This window comes from Melospiza melodia, chromosome 13 (genome assembly GCF_035770615.1).
Source record: "Melospiza melodia melodia isolate bMelMel2 chromosome 13, bMelMel2.pri, whole genome shotgun sequence".
Lineage (NCBI taxonomy): Eukaryota > Metazoa > Chordata > Aves > Passeriformes > Passerellidae > Melospiza > Melospiza melodia.
In genome coordinates, this window is record NC_086206.1 from 17,973,474 (window position 1) to 17,997,355 (window position 23,882).

Here is a 23,882-nt window from a genome sequence, read left to right on the forward strand (position 1 = left end):
CTATAATAACAAATAATTAACATGTGCAATATATTTACACATTTTTTAAGTGCACACTGTATGGTAAGGCACCATTAAACATCTATTATTTTAAAATGTAAAATGTAAAAAATAAATAAAAAAGAAAAATATTACTTTAAAATTTAGTTTCCACACTTATAAAAGAAAAAAACTCCTGTGAATATATAAATCTTTCAAAAAGTGTGCCATTAGGAATTCCAGCTAACTTGGGACAGAATGAATTTCTGAATGACCAGCAGACAAAATGAATTCTGCTTCTCCCTGGACTACATTCACTTTCTCCCATTTTGCCAAGATCAAAAAGCCCTTATTTTAGCTTTCCAGGCAAAGAGTAGCTAATCCTTGACTAGCTCATAATAATATCTTAGGCTATGCTATGATATTCAAATACAACATATATTCATTTTCCTGAGTGAAATCCAACATAATTTACAAAGGCCCAAGAATCCTAAAAGCACAACAAGAAGTCTCTCCTTAAAGAATGTCATCAGAAACAGCAGCACAGAACTGCCAATGAACTGATGGAGAAAGGGCCTCAGAGCAGGGGCACTGATTTCATCCCTGGCTATGCAGCCATCCTCAAAACCCAACTGGAGACAGTCATGAGCAAATGAACTCCAGATGACCCAGGACTGAGCTGCAGGCTTGGAGCAGACAAGCCACAGAGATTGTCTGCACCACCACTATTCTATATTTTCTTATAATTGTATGTATTTTTAAACACTTTCAGGGCATCATGGAGTTTTTGCTTGTAAGCCCAGAAAAACAGACTTGAAGTTACCTTGTGGTTTCAACCTCTCCATCCACACAAATAATTGCATTATGTAATCCTTTTCATGGATGGATCCAGCTCCATACTTTTTCTTATTAGTAAGGAATAATTCTTTTAGTTTTCTGAAATGCTATGTGTCCTTGCCTAGTTTCAGAGTCATTATTAAATCATGCAGTGATTTTCCTTTTCTTGGGCAACCCTCATGAGCAGCCTGCTATGCACAGAGGGTTTGGGAGAGGCAAATACAGAGGTGCAAGCTGAGTCCATGATTAAAAGTCACAAAACATATTAGTGCTTAACATATACCATTTATACACCTAGATCCTAAACCCTGCATATTTGTAGGCTGGGTATCATTAATTCAATGCAATTTTTATAGAGCAAAGATTCAGGGAGAAAAATCAGCTTAAAAAATTAGCTTACTAATGTGCTGTAATACACTGTGATCACTCTGAATATCACATGCACTCTATGTGTAAACCACACTGAACATGTCAGATGGCTTCCCTTAAGAGAATCACTCAGATTAATCTGTTTCCTGTTGTCTTGCTGTTTATAGATTATTTATAACAGTTCTAATATATCTCGCCCAGATGTAATAAATAAATAATATTAATAAAATTAATAAATAAATAATATTAATTAAACTAATGAAACATATCCCAACCTCCTTTAATTTCAAGTTTCAAATCCCATATTCTACTACAACTTACAACATTCTTAGGTGCTCACACATTGTTATTTGTTGCTTAACAAAAGAAGCCACTGGAGCTCCACTTCACATTTCAGTTTCAACCCACATAAAAAATAAGGCCATAACCCAAAATCTCTAATACTGGGCTCTTTCCTGATGTTAAGGATATAGAGGAATATAGAAAAACAATGTGTGCCATTGTTCCTGTTAGATGTACATCATGATTTCCTAAATCAGCTGCAATTTTGAAGGTTCCATGCACACAAGAGCTCCCAAATGAGACTGACTTCTACATCCATGATCTACACTTTGTCTTTTTTTTTTCACCTTAGTTGGAAAGTCAGCAAACTGTCCAACAGGAATGCTTTGGCACCTTCTTATTTTCTCTGACAACATGTCAAGTGGCAAAAAAAGGCATTTGCAAACAAGAGGGAGAAGAATGTGCAAAGATTCTATGTTTGGTGCTATATTGGGAGGTACTCAATGTGTTCAGAGAAAGACAAAGTTATCATCATTTTATCCTTGGACAAAGTTTTTTCCCCCTTCCCCAGTTAAGGCAAAATGGTATTGGCCATACTAAAGAGAACAGAATAGACTCATAAAGTTGAAAGAAGTAAAGTCACTTTTCAAAACAGCAGCCATTAAAATGTACTGCCAACCCTAGAAAAGTTCTGTTCCATGGTGTGTGATGCACTACAACAAACAAACATTACTTTGTTTTCCATATATTACTGTTGGTTTCATTATACTGTGGTATTTCAGCTTCTATTTCAAATGTTTCCTCTTCATGATAATTAATTGCATGTTCTAAGATCCAAAGAAGGGGATTGAGGAAGACATTAATTTAGCATCAGAATCAAATGATCACAACTACTTGTTTGCTTCCAAAGACAGCATGGCACGAAGCAAAGTACATGGGGCTTTTCCCTAGCCTAGTTCTTCTCACAAAGTAATGCAAATCAATTATTAAAAAACCATGCTGCTTTCTTAATTCTCTCATGTTCATCTCATTTCTAATTTTTAGATGGTCTCTGTATGCCAAGGACACCCTCCTCTTGTTTTGCAGTTCCTTTTTGACTTCACATCTTGGATAATTTTTGTGATAAGCTTCCTGTGGTATCCTGGTGCTCCCTCAGACCTACCAGGTGAGTGTGGGGCCACCACAGTCCCAGCCCTGGGGAATCCCTGATCCTGCCTGTCTCCCATCCAGGTCACTGGTGCCACAAGCAATTCTCCTTTTCCTGCAGTAGCTGCTCACCATTTCCTGTCATCTGCTACTCTGTGAACCCACTGAGACACTTTTTTCATTTCCACTCACTGACTTTTTCCATGTCCTCCCTTCTTAGGCTGGCGATAGACATCTTGCTACCTTGTTCCCTGCTTTTGCTTCAGTTACTGCTGCTAAAATATTCCTTTGCCTCCCCCATTTTTTCACACAACCAAGGCTTTGCACAGCCTTCTCCTTGCATTTGCCTTTGGTTCTTTATTCTTCACTCATGCCTTGTTTTCCCCCATTCTCTCATATAATTTTCATACCTTAGCTCAGGAATTCTCTCAATTTCTCCATTTATTAATTATTCTTGCCCATCATTCTTGTTCCTCTTCAAGAGCCAACACAGCCCCTCATGGCAATTTTTTGTTTGCAAATACTCAACTGCACTCATTTGGGGGAACTGTGTCAGTGGCTGTACAGTTCCCACAATTTGTATAGCCCTGGACTGATTGACTAAGCAGTCAATAACAAATCAATAGCCCAGCTATGACAGCAGTATTTTTGCTTTCTGGAACAGAATACTTTTGCTTTTAAGTTTATTCAGACTGAGAGATAATTCCTTCAAATAAAGTAGTGGAATCCAGAGCATCCATCAAATCCAAAGAAGTGTTCAAATGTGATGTATCTTGCTTGGAATGCCTCCCTTGCCTGCATTACTCTCTTGGGATGGGAAATAGGAGAAGGCAGCAAAACAATAAGAGTAATGAATAATCACATACTTAGCAAAACCATTAAGTTTAGAGCTTGAAATTTGTACAACAATCTGGATTTTGCTGCAATTTAATTTCATTGATATTACCAGTGAAAGACAAATGAAACTGGAAAAGATGTATTCCCAGAAAATCTATTATCAGAAACCCTAAAAGATTCTCATAAATTTAGGCATTTCTATTTTTCACACAAGACTCAGAGGAACACTGCCTGCCCTGTCTAGTTACAATAAAGACCTGCTGGGCAAATGAAGGTCACTTGAATTTTTTGAAACTTAAAACTTTGTCTTCTGCTCACTCACAGGGAAATACACCAAAATCGTAACCAACTTTTCCTGGGTTTGACAATCACAAAAGTTCTCTTTAAGTTCTCTCACTATTGACTCACAAACCACGGCATCCCAAGGGACTGTGCCCTCTGAAACGAGGAGTGAGTAATCAGGAAAAAGATGTTTCCCCTCTTCAAAGTATCCACTAAAGCATTCATCCTTTCAAAACTTCCAAGCTACTATTTGTTTGGGCTGTAAATCTTACAGCAACAATATTGACAATGTTATTGTAAACACTGTACAATGTAAATGAAATTGTCCAAAATATAGACCAGGTCATGGAGACTTCTTCCAATATGGCACAGGGTGAGTTGGTCTCATTTCATCTCTCTGGGAACACAGGAACAGCAAAGCCCAGAAAGAACAGTTTGATGATTAGACCTGTCTCAAAATAAAAGACTTATACTCTTCTACAGCTTGGAAAGGAACTTTTTTTAATTCAATCAAGAGACCTTTGGAAAGAGTTGATACTATGAAGGAAGCCAACAGTTTCAGAGAACAAATATTTCAGAATGCATCTGAAAAATTACTCACCAGCTCTGACTGCCATTTTGTTTACTGCTGTGGAAGGCTGCAAAATGTAGTTGTAATAAAACAGACATTGAAGAGATGTATTAAAACACCTACCTTAAAACACCTGATGGATATATTCTTATATATCTTATTCTTATCAACTCAGTGAGCTGATTTGCTACTGTAAACAATAAACGTCACTTTACAATAAAACAAAATAATTGATTTATCAAGAAGAAACCACAGGGTGTGATTATTAAGTAATGCACTGCTCGGCAATTAAAAAGTATTTGCTGCATTAATTATTGGAATTACTACACATGGGTAGTTTACAGTATTTCTTTATCTTTTCAACATTTTACTCCTCAAATACCAAATCCCAACAATCCAAATATTGCTGGCAAATTGGAAAGCAGCGGACAACTCTCCAGTTACCACAGTCAGGTAAAAAAAATGTCTTGTCCTTAGGAGTCCAACATCATCACACACCTCTGCAGACCACACAAACCATAAACGTCTTTGAGCTCCAAACTATCATTAGACAGTTTTTATTGAACTCTCAGTCAATACTAAACAGGTTAGCTGGCAAGTTCATAATCACCAGAGGTAATATTCACAGTTCAGGAGATGGGGTCAAGCAAGAGCTGGATGTACATGCGTGATTTCCTACTTTCATGATAAAAAGTGACAATCTTCAAAATACCCAGTATTGATATTTTAAAAAGGAATCTTCTCAGTCAGAAGAGTCTTTAGCTTCACATCACTTGAGCCACAGCAGGATTTTTGGTCAGAAATAAAATTTTGGAAATAATTCAGTGCTCAATACCAGCGACTTTTATTAACCATTATCACATTCAATAACCCTCCCCAACTTGTGCTCTGAGCAGTGCCAATTCTCACATTCACATGAAAAATCAAGAAGGGAAAAACAACAAACACAGGATGATGAACAACAGCCACAAATGTGGCAAAGCCAGACCATACAACCACCACTGATCCCAGGTTACAGGGAATGGCTGTGAAGTGAGAACAGCGAGTCTGAAACTCAGTAACAACTGGAGCTGGCTGGCTACAGAGCCAAGGTGTGAAGAGCTACTCAGAGAACACCCTCATGGTGCTCCTTCCTACCAATAAATAAAATATTGAAAGGACACTCAACACTTTACCTGGAGAAGCACATCCTCCACAGCCCGAAGCCGCAGGAACACGACGTGGTGCTCATCAGCCTCCACAGAGAGCAGCCCTTACCTTTTTGGCGGCCCCGGCATCCTGCTCGGGGTTCTTCTCCACACCGCGGCTCCTGCCTCGTCTGGAGTCCATCACTGCTGCAAAGCGCGGCTTCCCATCACCATGAGCCCATTCCTCTTCACGGAATCACCAGTTCACAGCATCCACTCATGGTGGAAGGGACCCGAGTGGGTCATCTGGTCCAACCACCCTGCTCTAGGGTCATCTTACAGCACATGGCGCGGGATTGCATCCAGGCCGTTCTTGAATATGTCCGGACTCGGGTCGCTCAGGGCCGACTTCCTGTGGGAGAAGCTCCTCAGGCTCTGCAGCGATGGCCGGCGAAGGCCGCTGGTCAGTGAAGGCGCTGCCCGGCTCACTCGGCATCACCTTCACACGTTCCCCGTCTCTCAGGTAAGCACAGCGGCCATGGGGCGGCATTTTTCCTCCAAGAAACGACACGGACGGCTCTAAAGTGGCGATGGCCGGTGGCTGCGTGTGGCCGCGCATCCCCGAGCCGCTTCAAAATTCCAACCACTGCTTCCACGTGAAGGGCAGGTGGCGGGAGTCCGCTGGCTTTCACATCCCCGAGTGGGCTGGCGAACCTGCAAAATGGCTGGGGGACAGCGGGAGAGGCATCGCCGTGCCCGGCGGGGAGGGGGGGCGAGAGGTGTCCCCGAGCCCCGCCGCGCTGCCCGGGCCGCCGCTCCTGGGGCGCTGCCGCCCGCTCGGCTCCCTCGGCGATGGCCATGGGCGGCGGGGCGGCCACGCGGCGCCGGGGGGGCGGAAGGTGCCAGCAGGGCCGCCCGAGGCCCCGCGCCCGCCTCTCCCCGTGGTGACCTTGGGCGGGCGGCGCGGCCCTCCCCGCCGAGCGCCCGCTCCGGCACCCACCCCTCCCGCCCGCCCCTGTATTTCTTCTTTTTTTTTTTTTTTTTTTTAATTATTATTTTTTATTTATTTATTTTGGCCGCGGAAAGAGTTTGAGGCGGGGGGGGGCGGGGGGAGGGAGGAGGAGGAGGAGGAGGAGGGAGAGGAGGCCGCCGTCAGAGCGGCCCGGGGACTTTCCCGGAGGGAGGGCGCGGAGGGGACCCGTCCCGGTCCCGGTCCCCGCCCGGGGCGGGAGGCGGTGGCGGCGGGCGGGGTGTGAGGGGAGGGCGGGGGGCGCCGGCCCCGCCGCCGCGGGGGAGACGCGGCTCCCGGCGCTGTGCGCCCGAGCTGCTGCTGCTGCTGGTTACGCCAGCCCCGCCGCCTGCCTCTCCGCTCTCCTCGCCTCTGATTCTGCGCACAGCCAGCCCCAAAGCCTGTCATTCTGCAAAACACAGTTTACTCAACAGAGAGAGCGAGTGGGGGAGCGGGAGAGGTGGAGAGAGGGAGACGGCGCGGAGGAGCCCAGTCCCGCACCCCAGCATGGCTTCGGGGGACCTTTACGAGGTACCGGGGGCCGCGGGGCGGGCGGGCGGCGGGGGGGGCGCCGGCCGGGGCGCCGCCGAGGGCAGCGGGGGCGCGTTCGGAGCCGCTCCGCCGAGCCCTCGTAGTTGCCGAAGAGCGGAGGAAATCGCCGAGGGAAGGGCTGGGGTGGGGGGAAAAGGGCTGCCGTGTGTGCCCGGGGGGGGCAGGGAGGGATGGAGCGGCTCCCCTCCCTTCCCGCTGCCTCTCTCTTTCTCTTTCTCTCTCTACTTTCCATCGGGCTTGATCTTAGCAGGCCTTGCAAGAGGGAAGGAGGAAGGAGTGAAGGAGAGCGAGAGTTAGCGGTAGGATGGGGAGGCGATCGCGGTGTGATGAGCCCGGAGAGTGGAGAAAGTCCAGGTAAAGTCATAGGCGCTCTGGACGTGCTGAATGTGCAGATTAGTGCGAAAAAATGCGCCTTAGCGCTGCCGGGAGGCGCAGGGATGGAGGCGGCTCTGCGCCCGCTGTGCAAAGTGCAGGAGCCGGCGCCAGGTTGCTTCACCTCCTGCCCGGGGTGCTGCGGGGGTGGCGGGGGCGGCGGCCGGGCCGGGCCCCGGCTCCCCGCGGGCCGCAAAGTTTGGCGGGGGCCCCGCTCCGGGCGGCCCGGGCTGCGAGGTGGGGCGGGCGGCGGCCCCCGGCCCCCCAGCCCGGCGTGCGCTGCCCCCCGGCCGCGGCGGCGGCGACAGCGCCGGGGCAGCATCGGGCGACGGCCGCCGAATCGGGGGCAGGCAGGGAAAAAGGAGCCGGCGGGCTGTGGGTGAGACCCAGCCGAATTTTGACCTCCGGCACCCAGTTCCAGTGCCCCAAGTGAGAACGAGTCTAGCCACTCTTGCCACGCCAGAGAAGAAGAAGGGAGAAAGCTGAAATGAAAAATAAGACAGACTGGACATGGATGTTTGAAATATCCAGTTCCAGTAAGTGGAATCAGGGTGGAAGTGTTAAAAACACCAAACATGACTGGATGTCCTACACTTCTTGGTCTGGAGCACCTCCTCAGGCTCCACATTTCCTGGTGAAATGGCCGTTTGCATTGAGGTTCTCTGGAGTGCACAGTTTAAGACATAGGTCAGAAAACATCACCTTCCAGTTGGAGCTGTGTGTCAGTGATAGGTACTGCTCAACCATCAGGGTGTGCTTGGGTGTAGAACTGCTGCTGTGGTTTGTTGGACGTGGTTGGACTTATTCTCTGTTTGATGATCTTGATGATCAACTGTAGGGTCTCAAGTGCAAGCAGTGCAGGATCTGACAGGTTTCACATAGACAGTTTTCACTTTGTCTTTCAAAGTCTTTAGCAGAGGTCACAGCTCTGGGATGACATTGCTCTGTTAGGATGGTGTTTTACTGTGTGTGACACAGACCTCCTCTGAAGTGAGCAGCACTTAAACTCTCCTACGTGGTGTTAAATTATCGAAGTACTTGATGATCTGGATAGTCTCATTGACCTCCCCCCCCCATCATTTTGCAGCATCTGTCATTTAATTTGTAATTTTAAGGATATTGTAAGTCAGCTGTGTTGCTGTTGTGACTCCAGAATAGCCAGTAGGAGTTCTGTGAAGAACAACTTTGACCTAAAAAAGTTAGTGATACTCTTCTAGGATTAGTAGTTTCTGGGGTGCATAGAAGATCTTTGCCTGGTGTTGTCTGAGTTTTCTTTAGACATTTGGATTCGTTCTAGAAAGAAATGAAGCTGGTATGTCTTAGGCTAATGGTAGCCATGATGGTTTAGCTCTGACTCATCATTAAAAAATTCTGCTCTTTTATGATCCTCGTGTTGTAAGATGATGACGTTTGGTAGTTGGATGTGGCAGTGTCACTGTGTGACATCAGGTGAGGTTGCTCAAGTGGTCACCTGGTGTGTTCTGTGAGGGAGCAGACCAACAGCCCAGTTTGCAGGCAGTCTCTTTGCAGGCATCTGCATGGAGGAATGAATTTTTTGGTACTGTGGTTCAAAGCCTCTGAATCACTTCCTTTCTTTGTTACTCCCCTCGAAATACTTTTGCTTATCATTGTACAATATGGAAGCATTGTCTCCACCAGAAGAGGTAGGTGGAAGAAGTGTGGCTGTTACTTTCTTGTTGTGTGAGGTGTTTGGAAAATGACCTCAAGTGGTCATAGTGTAAAATCTTCATCCACATGATGGACACTTGGCAAAAATGTGTGCAGGGCTTCATTTGCATTTTGTATCTTCACTGGGAAGTTCTCCATGACAGAGGTCAGAAGAAATGTCTAGAAAGCTGAAGAATTTGAATAGCTAATAGGTAGCAATTGTGTAGATGGTAGTGGCTTCATTTAAAGATGACTCAGTTTTGCCTCCCTGCTTTTTCCCCTTCCCAAAAAAGCAGCTGCATCCTGAGGATTTATTAGAAAGAAGCTCTTAGAGCTTGGATGTCCCACACCAGTTTGCAAGTGAGATGAAGTGCTTTGTGCCCTCAGAGAGTCCAAGTTCTTGAACAAGTAAAACATTATGTGGACCACAAGATTACCATTAAACAGTTTCAGGATTTTACCTTGAAATAATTTGGGACTGTGGGTGTAAATAAATAATTTGGATCTTATGGTGACATTCCAAAGGTATAGTGCACTCTTGAGTCCCGTTTCACTCATTAGTAATATCCAAAACTTTCAAGGATTCTTATTGAACTTCATCAAGTAAGACCAGTAATTAACTATGCAATTTGGAGAATGTAATACTGGCTGAGAAATTATTTTTAAAGCCAGTCATGACATAGAAGCCCCGATAAAGCACATGGAAAAAGTGCAGGGTGTATATTGCTTGTATGAACTCATCATACTTTGGTGGTACCCAAGAAACTTTTAGAAATTTTGAAGTTTTGGAAGTAGATGTGCATATTTATCCTGTCAGTTCATTCATTTTCTACTGTCATGTCATCTTAAAAGGCTTTTCAACCTTTTAAACTTAAAGATAAACTCAATTACTGCCTTTATAATGAAGCAAAATAAGATCACAGACAAAATAACCTCAGTGTTTGGTTAGATGGGTGCCTTTTTCCAGTTAGAAATGGCTTTTAATCATCTGAAATGCCTCCTATTACATTTAGGTTAGGAGTGGGAAACAGGCACCAATTTATTCTAGAAGCAAAAGAACACCCATAGGAGTTCTGTGTTTCCTGGTAGTCAGTTCTAGACCTGTGTGGTAGAACCAAGACACTTTACAGCCAAAGATAATTATTCTATTATATGGTAAAATGTAGGTGTTAGTTGTGATGTTTTTAAGTCCATTTTTTCCTTTACCAGTAAAGGATGTTGTGTATGTTTTAGTGTAATTCTCAGGCTAAATGAAATACTGGTTTGCCTTTGCTTGACTTACATGTGCTTATGATTTCAAGCTTTTATGAGTGAAAATGTCATGGAATATTCCTTTTTTTTTTCTCCTTGTTTTTCCTCTTAAGAGGTAACCTGTTAAATATTAAATATCTGTGGTGCATGTTTCCTTAGAAATAATAATTTGAAAATAAAGGACTGACAAAAAGGGTCTTCAGAGTGGCCTTCAGTAAGGCTGCCCTGGTTTGCCTTGTGTTTTACAATCCACTGCTGGATGCATGGACAGGAAATACTCATTCATTTCAGCATCAGACACAAAGGGAAATGTATTTACTTTTAAATACCAACTTTGTTGATTTCACAATAAAGTTTTCAGTAACTTGAAGTAACATTTTTCATTTTTCATGTACAATTCCATGTGCATTACCTGAACCCAGACAGTTATCTCACAGACTGTGGTATTTTAAGTCTATGAGATGGCTGTAGAGGGGAAAAAAATTCCATATGAGCTGTGCCCCTAACTTTTTTCCCCGAGCCTGGAGCATCCTTTTTACTGCAATAAAAGCCTCCTTTACTGATGAATGTGTGAGCCAGTTATCAGTGTTACAGAGATGCTCTTTAAACACATTTCAGTCCTTTTTTTTATTTAATATTTTGGGGGTTGGTATGCAGTGAACATCATTAGACTTTCAGGGGTGAAGTTGAAATCTAAAGTGGTATTTTACCATTGTGGCAGATTGTATTACACCTTTGATAAGTGATCTAAAGATTACACCCAGTTCTCTGAAGGGGACTTAACATGTACATGTTTCTGTATCACAATAATAAAACCAGTCTTTAAAGCTCAATAGTTATTGCATTAAAGGGAAGAATGACATTTTTAAAAATGGCATCTTCTCACTGAAGTGATGCAATGCCCATGGCTAGGAGCCTGTCCACCACAGTGACACATTTCAATTCAATCTTAACCTGTTTCACCAGCAGTGTAAGAATGAGCTGCAGTTTATTTCAGCTCACGTGATCCACCAGAAAGATAAGATACTTCCAAGATAATTGCAACATTTCCCATTTATACCTGCACTCAGGTACCAGCAAAGTCAAAACTTGAAGATAATAATGGCACTGTTTGGGCTGCTGAATCCCTATGACATGTGGAGACATGCAGATGTGAGAGAACAGAGTTGAGCTTCTGGATGCAAGGTTTGGCTTGAGATGCAGGGTTCAGAAAATCATCTTTGCTTTACAAGGAAATGCAAATTTTGTACCATTGTGCTTTCCATCTTATATCTCTTTCAGTGGAGTCACTTAGCAGAGATACATACTCAAACCTGCTTATTGAACTGAAAAGCAGAAATCAATTTCTTAATTATTTCACGTATGTATTTTCTAAGAGGTGACTTGGAAGAAGTTGGTGTATTTTAGTAAAGATTATTTCTCAGATCAGCCTCTGTATTGATACAATTGTTCTGTGGTGAAGGAATAGGACTGACTTCCCAAGCAGAAAACTGTGGCTTGAAGTAGAATTTGGAGAACAGTTAAGCACCTCCTCCTGTACACTGGCAAGCTGTGGATGCAATGCTGATTTCAGTAATACTGAGCTGGCACTCACAAGCTCTAAGATTTGGTTGTCTGTAAGTAACACCTTTTCAATTTTTTTAGTGGAAAAGCTTTACTAACAACTATTTTGAAGAATCAGCTATTTATCAATGCATTATCAATGATCTGTTCTCAAAATCAGTGTTTAGAAGACAACTGTCCTCAAAATCAAGTAACCTCCAAGCAGTATTAACTTCAGTAGGTAGAAATCCAGAAATTTTGTTGCCTGATGAAAGTTTTCAGGACTCTGTTCCAAATGTAGTGTGATTTGCAGTGCAGACTCTATTCCTCAATCCTAAACTGGGCAATCATCTGAGGTACAAATTGAGGTATAAAGATGGCAACAAAGAGTTAACCAGAGGTCCCCTCTGCCCACGTCATGGCACTTCTCTAAATTGAAGTTACCAAGCAAGGTTCAAGAGCAGACCTGGATAACTCTGGCAATATTCATTGTCTTATTCATTGTCTTACTAAGAAATTCCAGTTTAGAGCTGCATATGGAGCACTGCAGTGCCCATGACCGTCTTATTTGCCTACATCATCACTGCTGCCACAAACCCAACTTCCTCATTACACTGTAAACTGCTGAGCATATTTTGGGACACCCAAAACCAATTGATTTCTTGTTACAATCTTGATAAAGTGTTTTATCAGGCTCAAGTGTAGCTTGCTTCAAGGTACAAGTCTTTGGTGTGCTGCTGCTTGGGAGGGACACTGAAATACACCCTTGTCACTCTTCAAAGCCTGAACATTTGAAGTGAAGGTACCTCCAAAGCCACTGAACTGAACAGGCTCCCTTCCCTTCAGTGTCCAGGTTCAGTGCCCATAACTATCCAAACATTCATATTGCATCATTTTTTGTAACACTTCCTGAATGACAAATACAGTGCTTTATTTTGGGCTGGTCTTTGATTGAATATTAAAATCCAGCAATAAACTCATTGCTTAGTAATTGCTTCTGAAAGTTAAAATATTTTGAGAGAGACAGCTCAAATAATGGCAAAATTTAAATGTGGTCTAATATTGAAGGAAATGGGCTAATTATTTTTTTTAAATCAATGGAGTGATTGTGATGGCCAGCTATGTTGTAAATAGCATTTCTTTGTCCATTCATTTGACTTCTAGCATTAGTACAGTTTCTTGGCTCTGTACATTTTCATCAGTGCAATCCCTTTTTGTTCCTTCTTATCCATATATTTTTCAGATCGTTTTTGCAGCACATTTTATGACACTGGCATCCTGACACTGGCAAAAAAAATTATTAAATAGTTAACTGTTTCTTGTATTCAAACTATTAGAACAATATAATTAAAGTCAAATGTTTGTAATGTACATTCATGCAAATACAAATATTTTGGTTTTGACAAAAGGAAATTCATCCTTTCTGCCTGTTGAATTACAATGCCACACTCTGTTTACTATTAAAATTTTACGTTGGTAATATTGCAACACTAAAAGAAATACACTTGAGTCTGTTTTCTTCTATTACACAGAACAAATGTAGATTACAGTACTATTTCAATACTATCTCATTACAAGTCCTGATATAAAACATTGCTGCAAATTTATTGGGTCTCTAAAGACTTTCACAAGAAATTGATATGATTGACCTGTGTAAAAAAGAATGATTCTTCTCATGCCTCACCAAAAAGAGGAATTAGGCTGACTCTTGCAAAATGGTAAAGGGTAGTATGAGCAGGAGACTGCAACAAAACACTAAAACAAAACCATCATTTTAAAACATCTGTCAGAAAGACACTTCTGTCTGAAAATAGCAGTTCCCCTACTTGAGCTTTCCTAGATGTCTCATAGAATATCCACAAAATTTGCACCCCATTCCTTCAGAGAAGCAAACCAGAAACAATGATGATATTTTCTTCCTTCAGGTTCTTCAATGCATTTATTTAGATTTTGTTGGGGTTTGGTGAAATCATCTTATATTAATCACTTATATGGGCTCATACTAAATGGATTAAGGAGGAATACGAGGGACTGCACAGTGCTGAGAGCCATTGCATACAGATTAGTAGCACCTGTCAAAAGAAAGAGACGAATAGAAGAAAAGAAATAGAATTAGCAACTACACGTGAGCATGTCTTGGTTTGGACAAGAGTTAACATTTTTATAGGACATCTCACAGATCTTAGGGTCAATATTTAGAGAAGAATGACTCTGGCTGGTGTAAAGGGTTTTTCAAAAAACCTTCTTCTACGATCCCACAGGAGCAGCTGGTAACAAAACCAAACTATGGTCCAGAAGGTTTAGTCATCTCTTAGACCACCTGGCTTACAGAGAGGTGTCTGTGAAGAGAGGTTTTAAACACTGCTATTGGGACCTGTGTTGTATAACAGAGCCATCAATTACTTGAAAATAATCACATTTACTCCTGATAATTTATAGATTATTATTATGATAATTGTCAAGACAAAAGTTGGCAGTGAAGAGCTGAATGACAGCAACTGAAATTCAGTGCTTACAAATGCAAGCTAATGATCAAAGGAAAAATAATCCTGACTATTCATGCATAAAAATGAGCCCTGAAGAAGATGTTACTGTTCTGGAGAAATCTTGGAATCATCGTGGAAGGTTTCTGGGTGTGTCCATGTCAGTATTTTAATTTGGATCACGTGCATGCTTTTGAAGTGAATCTCCCTGTGATCCCCGGTTACCACACCCCTGCTTGCGTCACAGCGCTGTCCTGGAGAGCAGTGACCACACTCCCTTCCAGTGAAACCAAACCAGAAAATGTGTTTCAGCTCCTAATGGGTGTCCAGTCCATAGGGACCAACTTCTGGCAAACAGAAGTTTACATGTTATTAAAAAAGCAATTGAGAATGAAAGGGAAGATGATGATCCTTGTGTCCCTGGGGAACATGGGGCTTCCACCTCTGCAGTAGTGCACCCACTGCCAGGAGACACAGAACCAGAAGTGATGCAGAGCTAAAGGCCATCAGGGATGGAGTGGCTGTCACTGAAATGACACCTTATGAAAACTTTCTGGCTGGATAAAGAAGTGATTGAATGGTATAGAAAAGACAGATGGGGGATATTCAGTTAAGTCAGAGATGAATGCTATTTCTCATTGCACAAGAAAATATATGCAGCAAAGGAAATAATTAGGCAAGTGATGGAGACAAGGGAAGTACTTTACAATATTTAAATACTGGAACTCTTTGCCATGGGATGTTGTGGAAATCAGAATTGTAAAAGGTTTCAAAGAATGGTAAAACAGGCTCTTGGCAGATTGATCCCTTTATACTTTTCAGCACAAACCAATCTTTAAACTGCTAATCATGAGAAGCTGTGAGGGCAGAGCAAGGGCAGCACTTACTCTATAGATGCTGTTTCCTAAGCATCCAATACTAATTTCTGTTTGAATATACAACACGTTGAGCTAAGTGGACCTTTAGTCTGACCTCGTATGGCAGTTCTTAGTTTTGTACTTACTACAGTCATTAAACAAACATAGTTATTGACTAAGGTGTTGATATGGTCTGCAGAGATCACAAACACACTTACAAGCTGTATCCCAGTATTCTAATTCCTAACCCTTGTGAATTAATATCTTTGCAAAGCAAAAGACAAAACAGAATAGTTTGGTTTGGTTTCTACTTTAGAGCCCTCACAGTCTAGATTTAGAATCATAGAACCATTAAGTTTGGAAAAGCCTTCTAAGACCATTGAGTCCAACCATTAACCCAGCACCACCATCTTCACCTCAAAGTTGTGATCCCAAGTACTTTTTGAACACCTCCAAGGATGGTGATTCCACCACTGCCCACGGTAGCCTATTCCAGACTTCTAACAAGTTGGAGTGTGTGGTACAAACCAACAAAAGAGAAGAAGAGAGGAGGTGATAAAGTAACATCAAATCAAATTTATGTAATAAAAATGAAGTTTTGATTCCTTGTTGTAGCTCTGCTTAATAACTGGGGCTAAAGGGTTAAAGATAAACTAGAAAACATTCCAGTAAACGCATGGCATGAGGCAAATGATTGAGTCAGTGTTACTGGAAAGTCACATTAATGGAATAATATGTTTCTGATGAACAAAACAAGGTTTCTCCTATAAGAAAAGCATTTCAGTATCTAAAAGGGTTTATCCACAGCTTTCCCACATTTATGGTTTTGGATGGGATTCACAGACTTCCTTAATACTGTACAGAATTGTCAGTCTGCCTAACCTCAATATACATCAAAAAGCCACTAACTTTTAATTAACTTTTAACAAACTCATCGAGTGGTTATTCTGTTGTTAGGGGTTTTTTCCAGAAATGGTGATTATTAATATACTGATATATAAACAATCTCATTTCTAACTGACCAGCCTGACCTGTCAAATTCTTTCACACATGTACAATGAACTTTTTTGTGACATCACTTGGCAATCACTGCAACAAAGGAAAAAGCATTGCTCATGTATCTTATTATTCTTAGTAATATGAGAGATCTTAAAATAAAGTGTGACATTGCATAATTTTTTTAAAGACTACTTTGTGAAATTTGTTTGCTAATGTACTTGCCTTTAAATGTTACGCAGTTGAAATCTGCTCTCCTATTTTTCATTTCTTTGAGAAGGGACAATTTTGCAAAATATGAAATGACATTAATGCACCTAATGAATTTGTGATAAGTTTCAGGTATTTTAGCATAGGAAATCTGACAGGAAAGGTGCTGGAGAAATGCTGGGTTCACGTGGAAGGAAAAGGCACAGTAATGCTTACAGGGCTTGTAAATGGGTCTTGAGAGAAACTGCAAAGATGTTGATCACAAAGTGTTTTGGTGATTAATGTAAGGGAGGAATAGCAGACTGCAAATGGAAATGCATGGATTTAGGATGACACAGCACGGGAAGACCTTGGTTGATGTGAAGTGACTGAATTTATCTCTACATAAGCAGAGGAAGTAGGAAACTTAAGTTCAGCAATGGTGCAACATAGCAAGGTTTCAAATGAAACAGGAATATGACTCACATATTAAAAGCTATACAGGGAAGAGGAGGGAAACTTTAGATCCCAAATTAAGTACCAGGAATTAGAGGGAAAACTACATTTATGTTCAAAAATTACTTCACAGGATTCCAGAGGAAATAACCTGAAAGTTCTTGAAGGAATGATAAATAATGGCTGAGGAAGGGCAAGAACTTTGTGATTTGTCTGCAGTAACTGGAAGCAAGAGTCTGTAATAGAGTCCAGGTGCATAAACTCAAGCTTTCCACAATCTGAAAATTGGGAAAGTTGAGAAAAAACTTGTGCTATTGTGTTCAGTAAATATTAGCACTGCTTCATCATTTTCTGCTGTGCTGACAAGTGAGAACCAATGTACTGTACTACAACAGTCAGAAAGGACATGGTAGAGATGATGAAGAACTTGACAGCGTTGTATTCATGTGGTCACTATTACAGACCATGTGCTGCTGTTTGCTGCAGATTAATACATGCAGTGTTTGTACAGTCAGCAAAATGCATCGTGGTATGGAAACAGTGATAAAAGTGACAGGAAACTGAAAGAAGCAATGAAAAAGAAATTATTTCTGGGGGTGTGTTTTTGTGTGTGGTTTTTAGGGTATTTTGTTTGTTTCATTTTTTACAGTGGAACATCAAAATGACCACTTCTCTGTCTTTGTGTATAAAAACAGTGTGAAATAGGTAATTAAACAGACAGGCAGTTCAGGTAGCAAAATTCAATAAGACTGAATGTTCCTCTAACTTACCTTTATGGTCTGTTAATGTCTGATGTGCAGTAGAAGCCATAATCATCTGTGAACTGATGATACACAGAAGGTGTAACAGAAACACCAGAGAAAGTTGTGCTTGGTAATCTGTTCGAACATCTACCAATGAAATAGCTTCTCTTTCCCCCTACACACAGAGAAACCCTCGGGTTTCTTAAGAAAAGGAAAAGAGTAAGGTCCTTGGCCAGCTTTTTTAGCCTTCCCAGTGCTGCATTTTATTTGTCTCTTGGTGTCAAAATTGGTGATTGTCAATTAACTGTGGGAAATGTGGCTCTCTCAGAGGAAAATATTTGAGTATCAATGTGCTGAGCAACACTTTCAGAGCCCATGTGATTTGGATCAGCTCCTTCCTGTAGTTTTTGCAGGTTTAGGACCTTGTGCAGCATTCTGCACACAACAGTGATGTGTTAGTGCTGACAGGGAAGCTGAAGTGTAAATACACCATCAGAGTACACAGCAAGCAGGGTGCCTGTGTGGCCTGGTGGAGCTCAGGAGCACCAGAGAGCTCTGCTCCTCCTCTGGCCTCACTCAGCATTGGAAGGAGACTTTTCACCAGCAGCAAATTCCATTGCCTGTCCTATGCATCGCATCAGGTGATGGGTTAAAGCAGGAGTGCCAAGGTGGCCTTGTCATCTCTCCCTGCTGACTAAGGCCTGTATGAACAGTCTGTTGTATGGCATTTATCAAATGGATCAAGATAATAAAAATTACAAGGTCCAAGGAAGACACCCCTTTTTTTCATTGGACATATCCCAAGCTTTGCATTATTATTCTCATCAATCTTTTGTTACACTGAGAATGGGCTGTCATTGAAGAGCAGCATGGCTCAACATGTGGACTACCAGTTACAGTTCATAATCTCCTATGAGCTGCCTCCTGCTGCCTCAGGAAGCATTAAGAAATTGCCAGAACTGATGGAAGACTGTTCTTTCTCCCAGCTGAATAGCATCTCCCCAGCTTTGTCATGGGCACCACAAAGGATGACAGATCTTTTTCCTGCATTGTTTGACCATGCTGTGCTTTGGCTTTCTGACATGACATCACTTTGAGTATTTCTGCGAGTGCCTCTCGGAAGCATATCAGGTATTGCAGGGGCACAGGGTGACCACTTACTGACAAGCTGTTGTGGGCTGTGATTCAAATTGTTCTGCAACTGTGCTGCTGGTAGTTTTTGTGCTTCATCCACTCATGTCAAACACCACTGACAACCTGCTCTGTTTGGAGGCAGGTCTCCTTTTAACATGAACTGAACCTTCTGTTTGTACCATGAATGATGCAATTTCCTCCCCTGCTATTAACTGCTACTCTTGTAGCCTATTTAGTTTACAGGGGAAAGAAGTCTTACTTACTGATCAATAAGAGATGTAGTTTACATATAGTTTTTATTTTGGATATGCAGTTTGCATTGCTGGTATATCTTAGCTTACACAACCCTTGATTTTCTACCGTCCATTTGAAGATTTGTGTCCAAAGGACAGGTTACAAACCAAGGACAATATTTTTTAAAGTTTTGCTACAAGGCAGAATTCCTTTATTTAACTGAAATAAATTCTGCTTTAATATAACTTTTCTAAGATGTCCAGATTCCCTTATTAATTCTAGGATTTTGTGGAGCACAGAACAGCTTTAACATAACTTTTTCTAAACATCTTTCTTACTTCATGTCCATCTGCTGTTGCTCCTGTTACCACCAAAAGGCAGCCATTCCACAATAACTAGCATCTTAAAAGTTGCAGTGTAATGGCAGTTGATCTTTCCAAGTGCTGGGTTAGACACCAAGGATGTTGTTTAGTGCTGAGAAATCACCAAGGTATGTTTTGGATGTACACTTAAATACGTACACATTCTCAGGCATTGAGGGGATATCTGGGGATTGCCTACAGATATTTAGTAGTTGATATATCACTTATTCAAGATTTGGAAAGTACTTGAGAAGTAAGCCTCAGGGTTAGCAGAGGAGCTGTGTGATAAGCCTTAGATCTCACAGAAGAACTGATAGCAAGACCTACCTTTTCATTCCCCCTCTGACTATACAGCAGTGCAGTAAGGCTTTGCAGAGATAGATACAGCCTAACTGAGGGAGGCAGAGCATGAACCAAGGCTGGTTTACAGCCAGTTTTGAGGCTTTTTTTTTTCTTTTGAAGTGACTAGTCTGCAGCTCCATTTCTGAGAAAGGTACTTGAATGTGTGACTCAAACAGAGACATCTCAGAACGGGGTAAAGCGGTGACTGCAGCCCTTGTGGGACAGAAAGTGCTGAGTGCTCAGAGCACCTTCCCCTCTGCAAACATGGCAGCAGCTGCTTTCGATCTGTGGCTTCTCGCTGCTATTGTGTGAGGGAATCACACTCTTTGAGTTTCGAGAGCCACAACAGAGAGTAAGTAAAGCTGTGGCTCATCTAGGACTGGGTGTTATTTTAATGAGCTTAATAAATCCTATATAGGACTGAAAGTTTCTCTGGAGTTCTCAGTCCTGCAAAGCAGCGCTCTCAGCCTGACCTTTGAGCTTTGTACGCTGCAGAGCTCTGAAAAGCTGCTCCAGTTCTACTCTGCACCAATTTCAGCAACATCAGCAACCCCAGTGGAAGTAGCTCACCCACTTTAGCAGCTGTTCTCAGCATCAAGTTGATCAGACATTGTACTGCAAAGGGCTTCCACAGCTCACCATAGTCACAGACACTCACTGAAGTCCAGGAGATCCACACTCATGTAAAAACAAAATTATTTGCTTTGTGTAAGAAGTACAGAAGATAAGGAGTGGGAATTTTGTTAACCAAACTCATCACATGATTAAAGCTGAAATCTTAATGAATGTTAATATTGTTCTTGTAGAGCATGAATGGCAAGGATTCATTCCATGTATAGTATGGACACTGACCTTCAAACGGAAAAATTCATTGCAGCAGCTTTTATCTCACTTTTGGCAAAGCAAGGTGATGAACTAGTATAATTTTTTTTAAAAGTACTATCACAGTTGTTTTCTGGCTACGTTACAATTTCATTAATGGATGTGTATTGTAAGTTATCTATCCTTGGACAGTCTACTTTGGAACAGTCAAACTAAAAAATCACTTTTATAAAATTATTTCAGTGTGGTTTAATACCAAATGCTGAGAAATATGGTAGCTATACCAAGAAAATTAAAAGCCCTAGGGCTAAATATTTTTATAAAGGTCACTTAAAAACAGAACTTCAACCAACTAAGTTGACCTTGGTTGTTACAGTGTTGGAGAGCTTTAGTTTTGCACAGCTATAACACTGTTTGAATTACTTATCAGAATCTGCCAGTGGTGTAAGGCTGTGACTTCTAATAAAAAGTCTGCAAATTTTGATTGAGATGATTAGAGAAATGTCCAACATGCCATTGAAAAGGTTTTCAGGTAACTAAAACCAAAAGATACCTGAGGGTTTGGCCCTTAGGTGAAAATATTCACAATTTTCCAGAACGTTCCTGGAGCAAAAGGCTGTGTCTCTATTCCAGGAGAAGGATGGCATCCCAGAACACAAAAGGATTGCTGCATCATTCCTTATGGTAGATCTGTGCTGCTCATCTTTGTGTGAGTGTAGCACACACAAGCAGTAAATCTCCCATGTGGACAAGGCAGTCACTTCACCAGCAGGGATGTACAGTTTGGGCAATCCACAGGGCCACTTCCAGACCATTCCTAATCCCAAACCTTCTGAAGGTTCTCTTCTGAAGGCTCTGTAAGGAACTTCTCCAATCCCTGCTCTTCCCATGCCTTCCCTTTGTGGTGCCAGGGCATTTCCCTGGGTGTTGTTGGCCTTGTCCTTGGGAGGTTCCCTGGCAGCCCTGCCCTGCCCATCTGCAGCTCCCTGGCACCCCCTGCCTCTCTCTGTGCCCCCATGCACAGGGGGGCCTGGAGGGTGACACAGGCTGGCACAGCTGACTCCACAGAGAACTTGGCATCAAAACTAAACTCAGGGTGTATTTTGGAATGTCACGTAGGCTCCAAACGTGCTGCAAGGACAGGGAAGTGTTGCTGATGTGCTCCCTCTGTCTCCTCACACTTGGCTCTGCTGGACCAGGGAGCTCATGTGCCACTGATGCAAACACTCACTGCATTTACCCCGTGGAGTTCCCTGATGAGGCACAACTGGGTTATTTCAGTGGAAATTGATTCACTAGTCATGAATTTCATTGGAGAAAACCATGTAATTTTTGCTTTACTGTCTGCTCTGAAGTGGCAGCAGCTCTTTTACATACCCCAACAGGCTCAGCAAACTATTTAGTCAGTTTGAGATTGAGAAGAAAACACTGTTACATCTTCATTTCCCAAATGCAGCTGATGGTGAATCACTTGTGCCTAGTGAATGGTCTGTCAGGTCAGCAAAACCAACACCTTTCTTATTTTTGGGCAGATATCTCCAAAAGACACTAATTCTTTGGATAAAAAATGTGAATGTACTTTACTATGGTAGAAAATACATGAGACACTAATTCAAGTTATTTAACTCCTTACACTTTATGAATGTTTCGTGTGTCTGCTTTCAGAACACTCTTAGAGTGTTCTGTTTCAGTTTGTTTAATTGGTATTTTTGAATTCATGGCATACAATTTTTCATAACCCAAACACTGAAATTTTTTTTTTCAGGTAAATTGTTAATTTTTTATAGTGGTGCATCTTTCATAGATTACTTCTTTTTAAGCTTTTGCACTTAGGTAGTATTATGGCTATAAATGAATCCAAATATATATTTAGCACTTGAACTTTTTGCAGACAAACAAGGCTGTTTTCTTGTTTCCAGCAGGGTACAGATCTGTGCAGATGTAAAGCAGTTTGTAGACAGATGTGGGTAATTATACAGTTGTTTGCAGTGATCCAGTATAGCACAGTGAAGACTTCTCTTTGGCCATGTGACTGAGCACATGGCTACAGATTTAAGACAATAAGTAATAAACTTCTTTTACCAGAAATAAAACTGAGGCACAGAAGTGAGCACATCTTCCTTGCATTTAATTTTTCCATTTTTGTTAGTCAAAATTGTGCCATTTGAAGAGGAGGTGCATTGTTTTTCTAAGGAATAAAACTAAGAAAAGAAGTTACTTATATTGATCTGGTGAATGCAGTTATTTTAGTTACACACTTCATAAAAGTGTTCTCTCCCAAAAATATACAAAATAATATGAATTTGAACTTTAAACAAAAGTGATGAACCCTAACAGCTAGGATGAAGCTGCAGAATATGACTCTAAAGCAGCTACAAAATTTTAGACAGAGCCATCACATTAGCTCCCAAATTTTAAAAAATGTAAAGAAACAGAGACCATCTGTTCAAGTAAGTTGCAAACCACTTTGCAGGATTTAATGTTTGGAAAATTAAATTAACTAAGAGATATAAAACGTGCTAGTGGCTGGAAGTTTACCCTTCAAAATCAGAGTTGAGACACACTTTTTAACATTAAGGTTATAGCATTCTATTTATGGGACTTGGATTCACTACCAGCAATGGTGTACTTTCTGTGGATCACTGCAAATTAAGGCATGATAACTTTGGAATAATGTGGTTTAAGTATCAGAATTTGGGACCTCGTGCAGAACATGGATGAAGAACATTCCTGTGCAGCCCAGGGTGGGTTCAGTGGGTGTAATTGTCCCTTTTGGTGTTCCAATCTGTAACTGTCAACCTGAAAGTACTGTCATGACACACAAATGAGCAAATCTGGACCCTCATACTGAAAAGAAACATGGGCTCCTCTTAACAGAGTGGCTCTGGGACTTCTCTGGTGCCCTGGTATGAAAATGTTTTTCTAGATCTGCATTTGAGTTTTAATTTGTTTTTATTGGGGTTTTTAGTGTTATCAAGACACTATATCCCCAAAGGTTTATAGCTACAGAATAAACATTTGTCAAATAAGGAAAACTTTGGTGACATTGAAAAAAATTTGTGAAGAATCAAGAGAAGCCAAGTTGGCAAGCTTGTAATTTACTCTAACAGGTCGCTATTATTTTAATAGCTTTGTGTTTTCATTGTAGATTACACTATACACTAAACACCTAAAATGCTGGAAACCTCAAGCTCATATACGCAGAGTCTGTCTCACCATTATTTTTTGAACATTTGATGAACAGGATATTAGTAGCTTTTTATGTTAAACAGTGGTTAAAAATCTATAGTTTGAAGAAAGGCATGGTGACCAACTGTTGGAGAGTAAGTTCTAGTGTGTGAATAAACTATAAAGTGCAGATCACTCTAATGGAGCAGAAACTTGCAGTACTTTTTGCTGTTTCAAATAACAAGTGATTTCAGACTCTAATTCTTTAGAAT

General features: G+C 41.5%; 1 protein-coding gene across 1 annotated transcript in view; it reads left to right on the forward strand.

Annotated features, from left to right (window-relative positions):
- The first annotated feature begins 6,753 nt into the window (after positions 1–6,753).
- CDYL2 (chromodomain Y like 2) overlaps positions 6,754–23,882 on the forward strand; it is a 60,184-nt gene continuing 43,055 nt past the window's right edge. Inside the window, exon 1 of the mRNA XM_063168068.1 lies at positions 6,754–6,970. Within this exon, the coding sequence (XP_063024138.1) occupies positions 6,947–6,970 (24 nt within the window). The 5' untranslated portion in view covers positions 6,754–6,946. The remainder of the gene's footprint in view (positions 6,971–23,882) is intronic.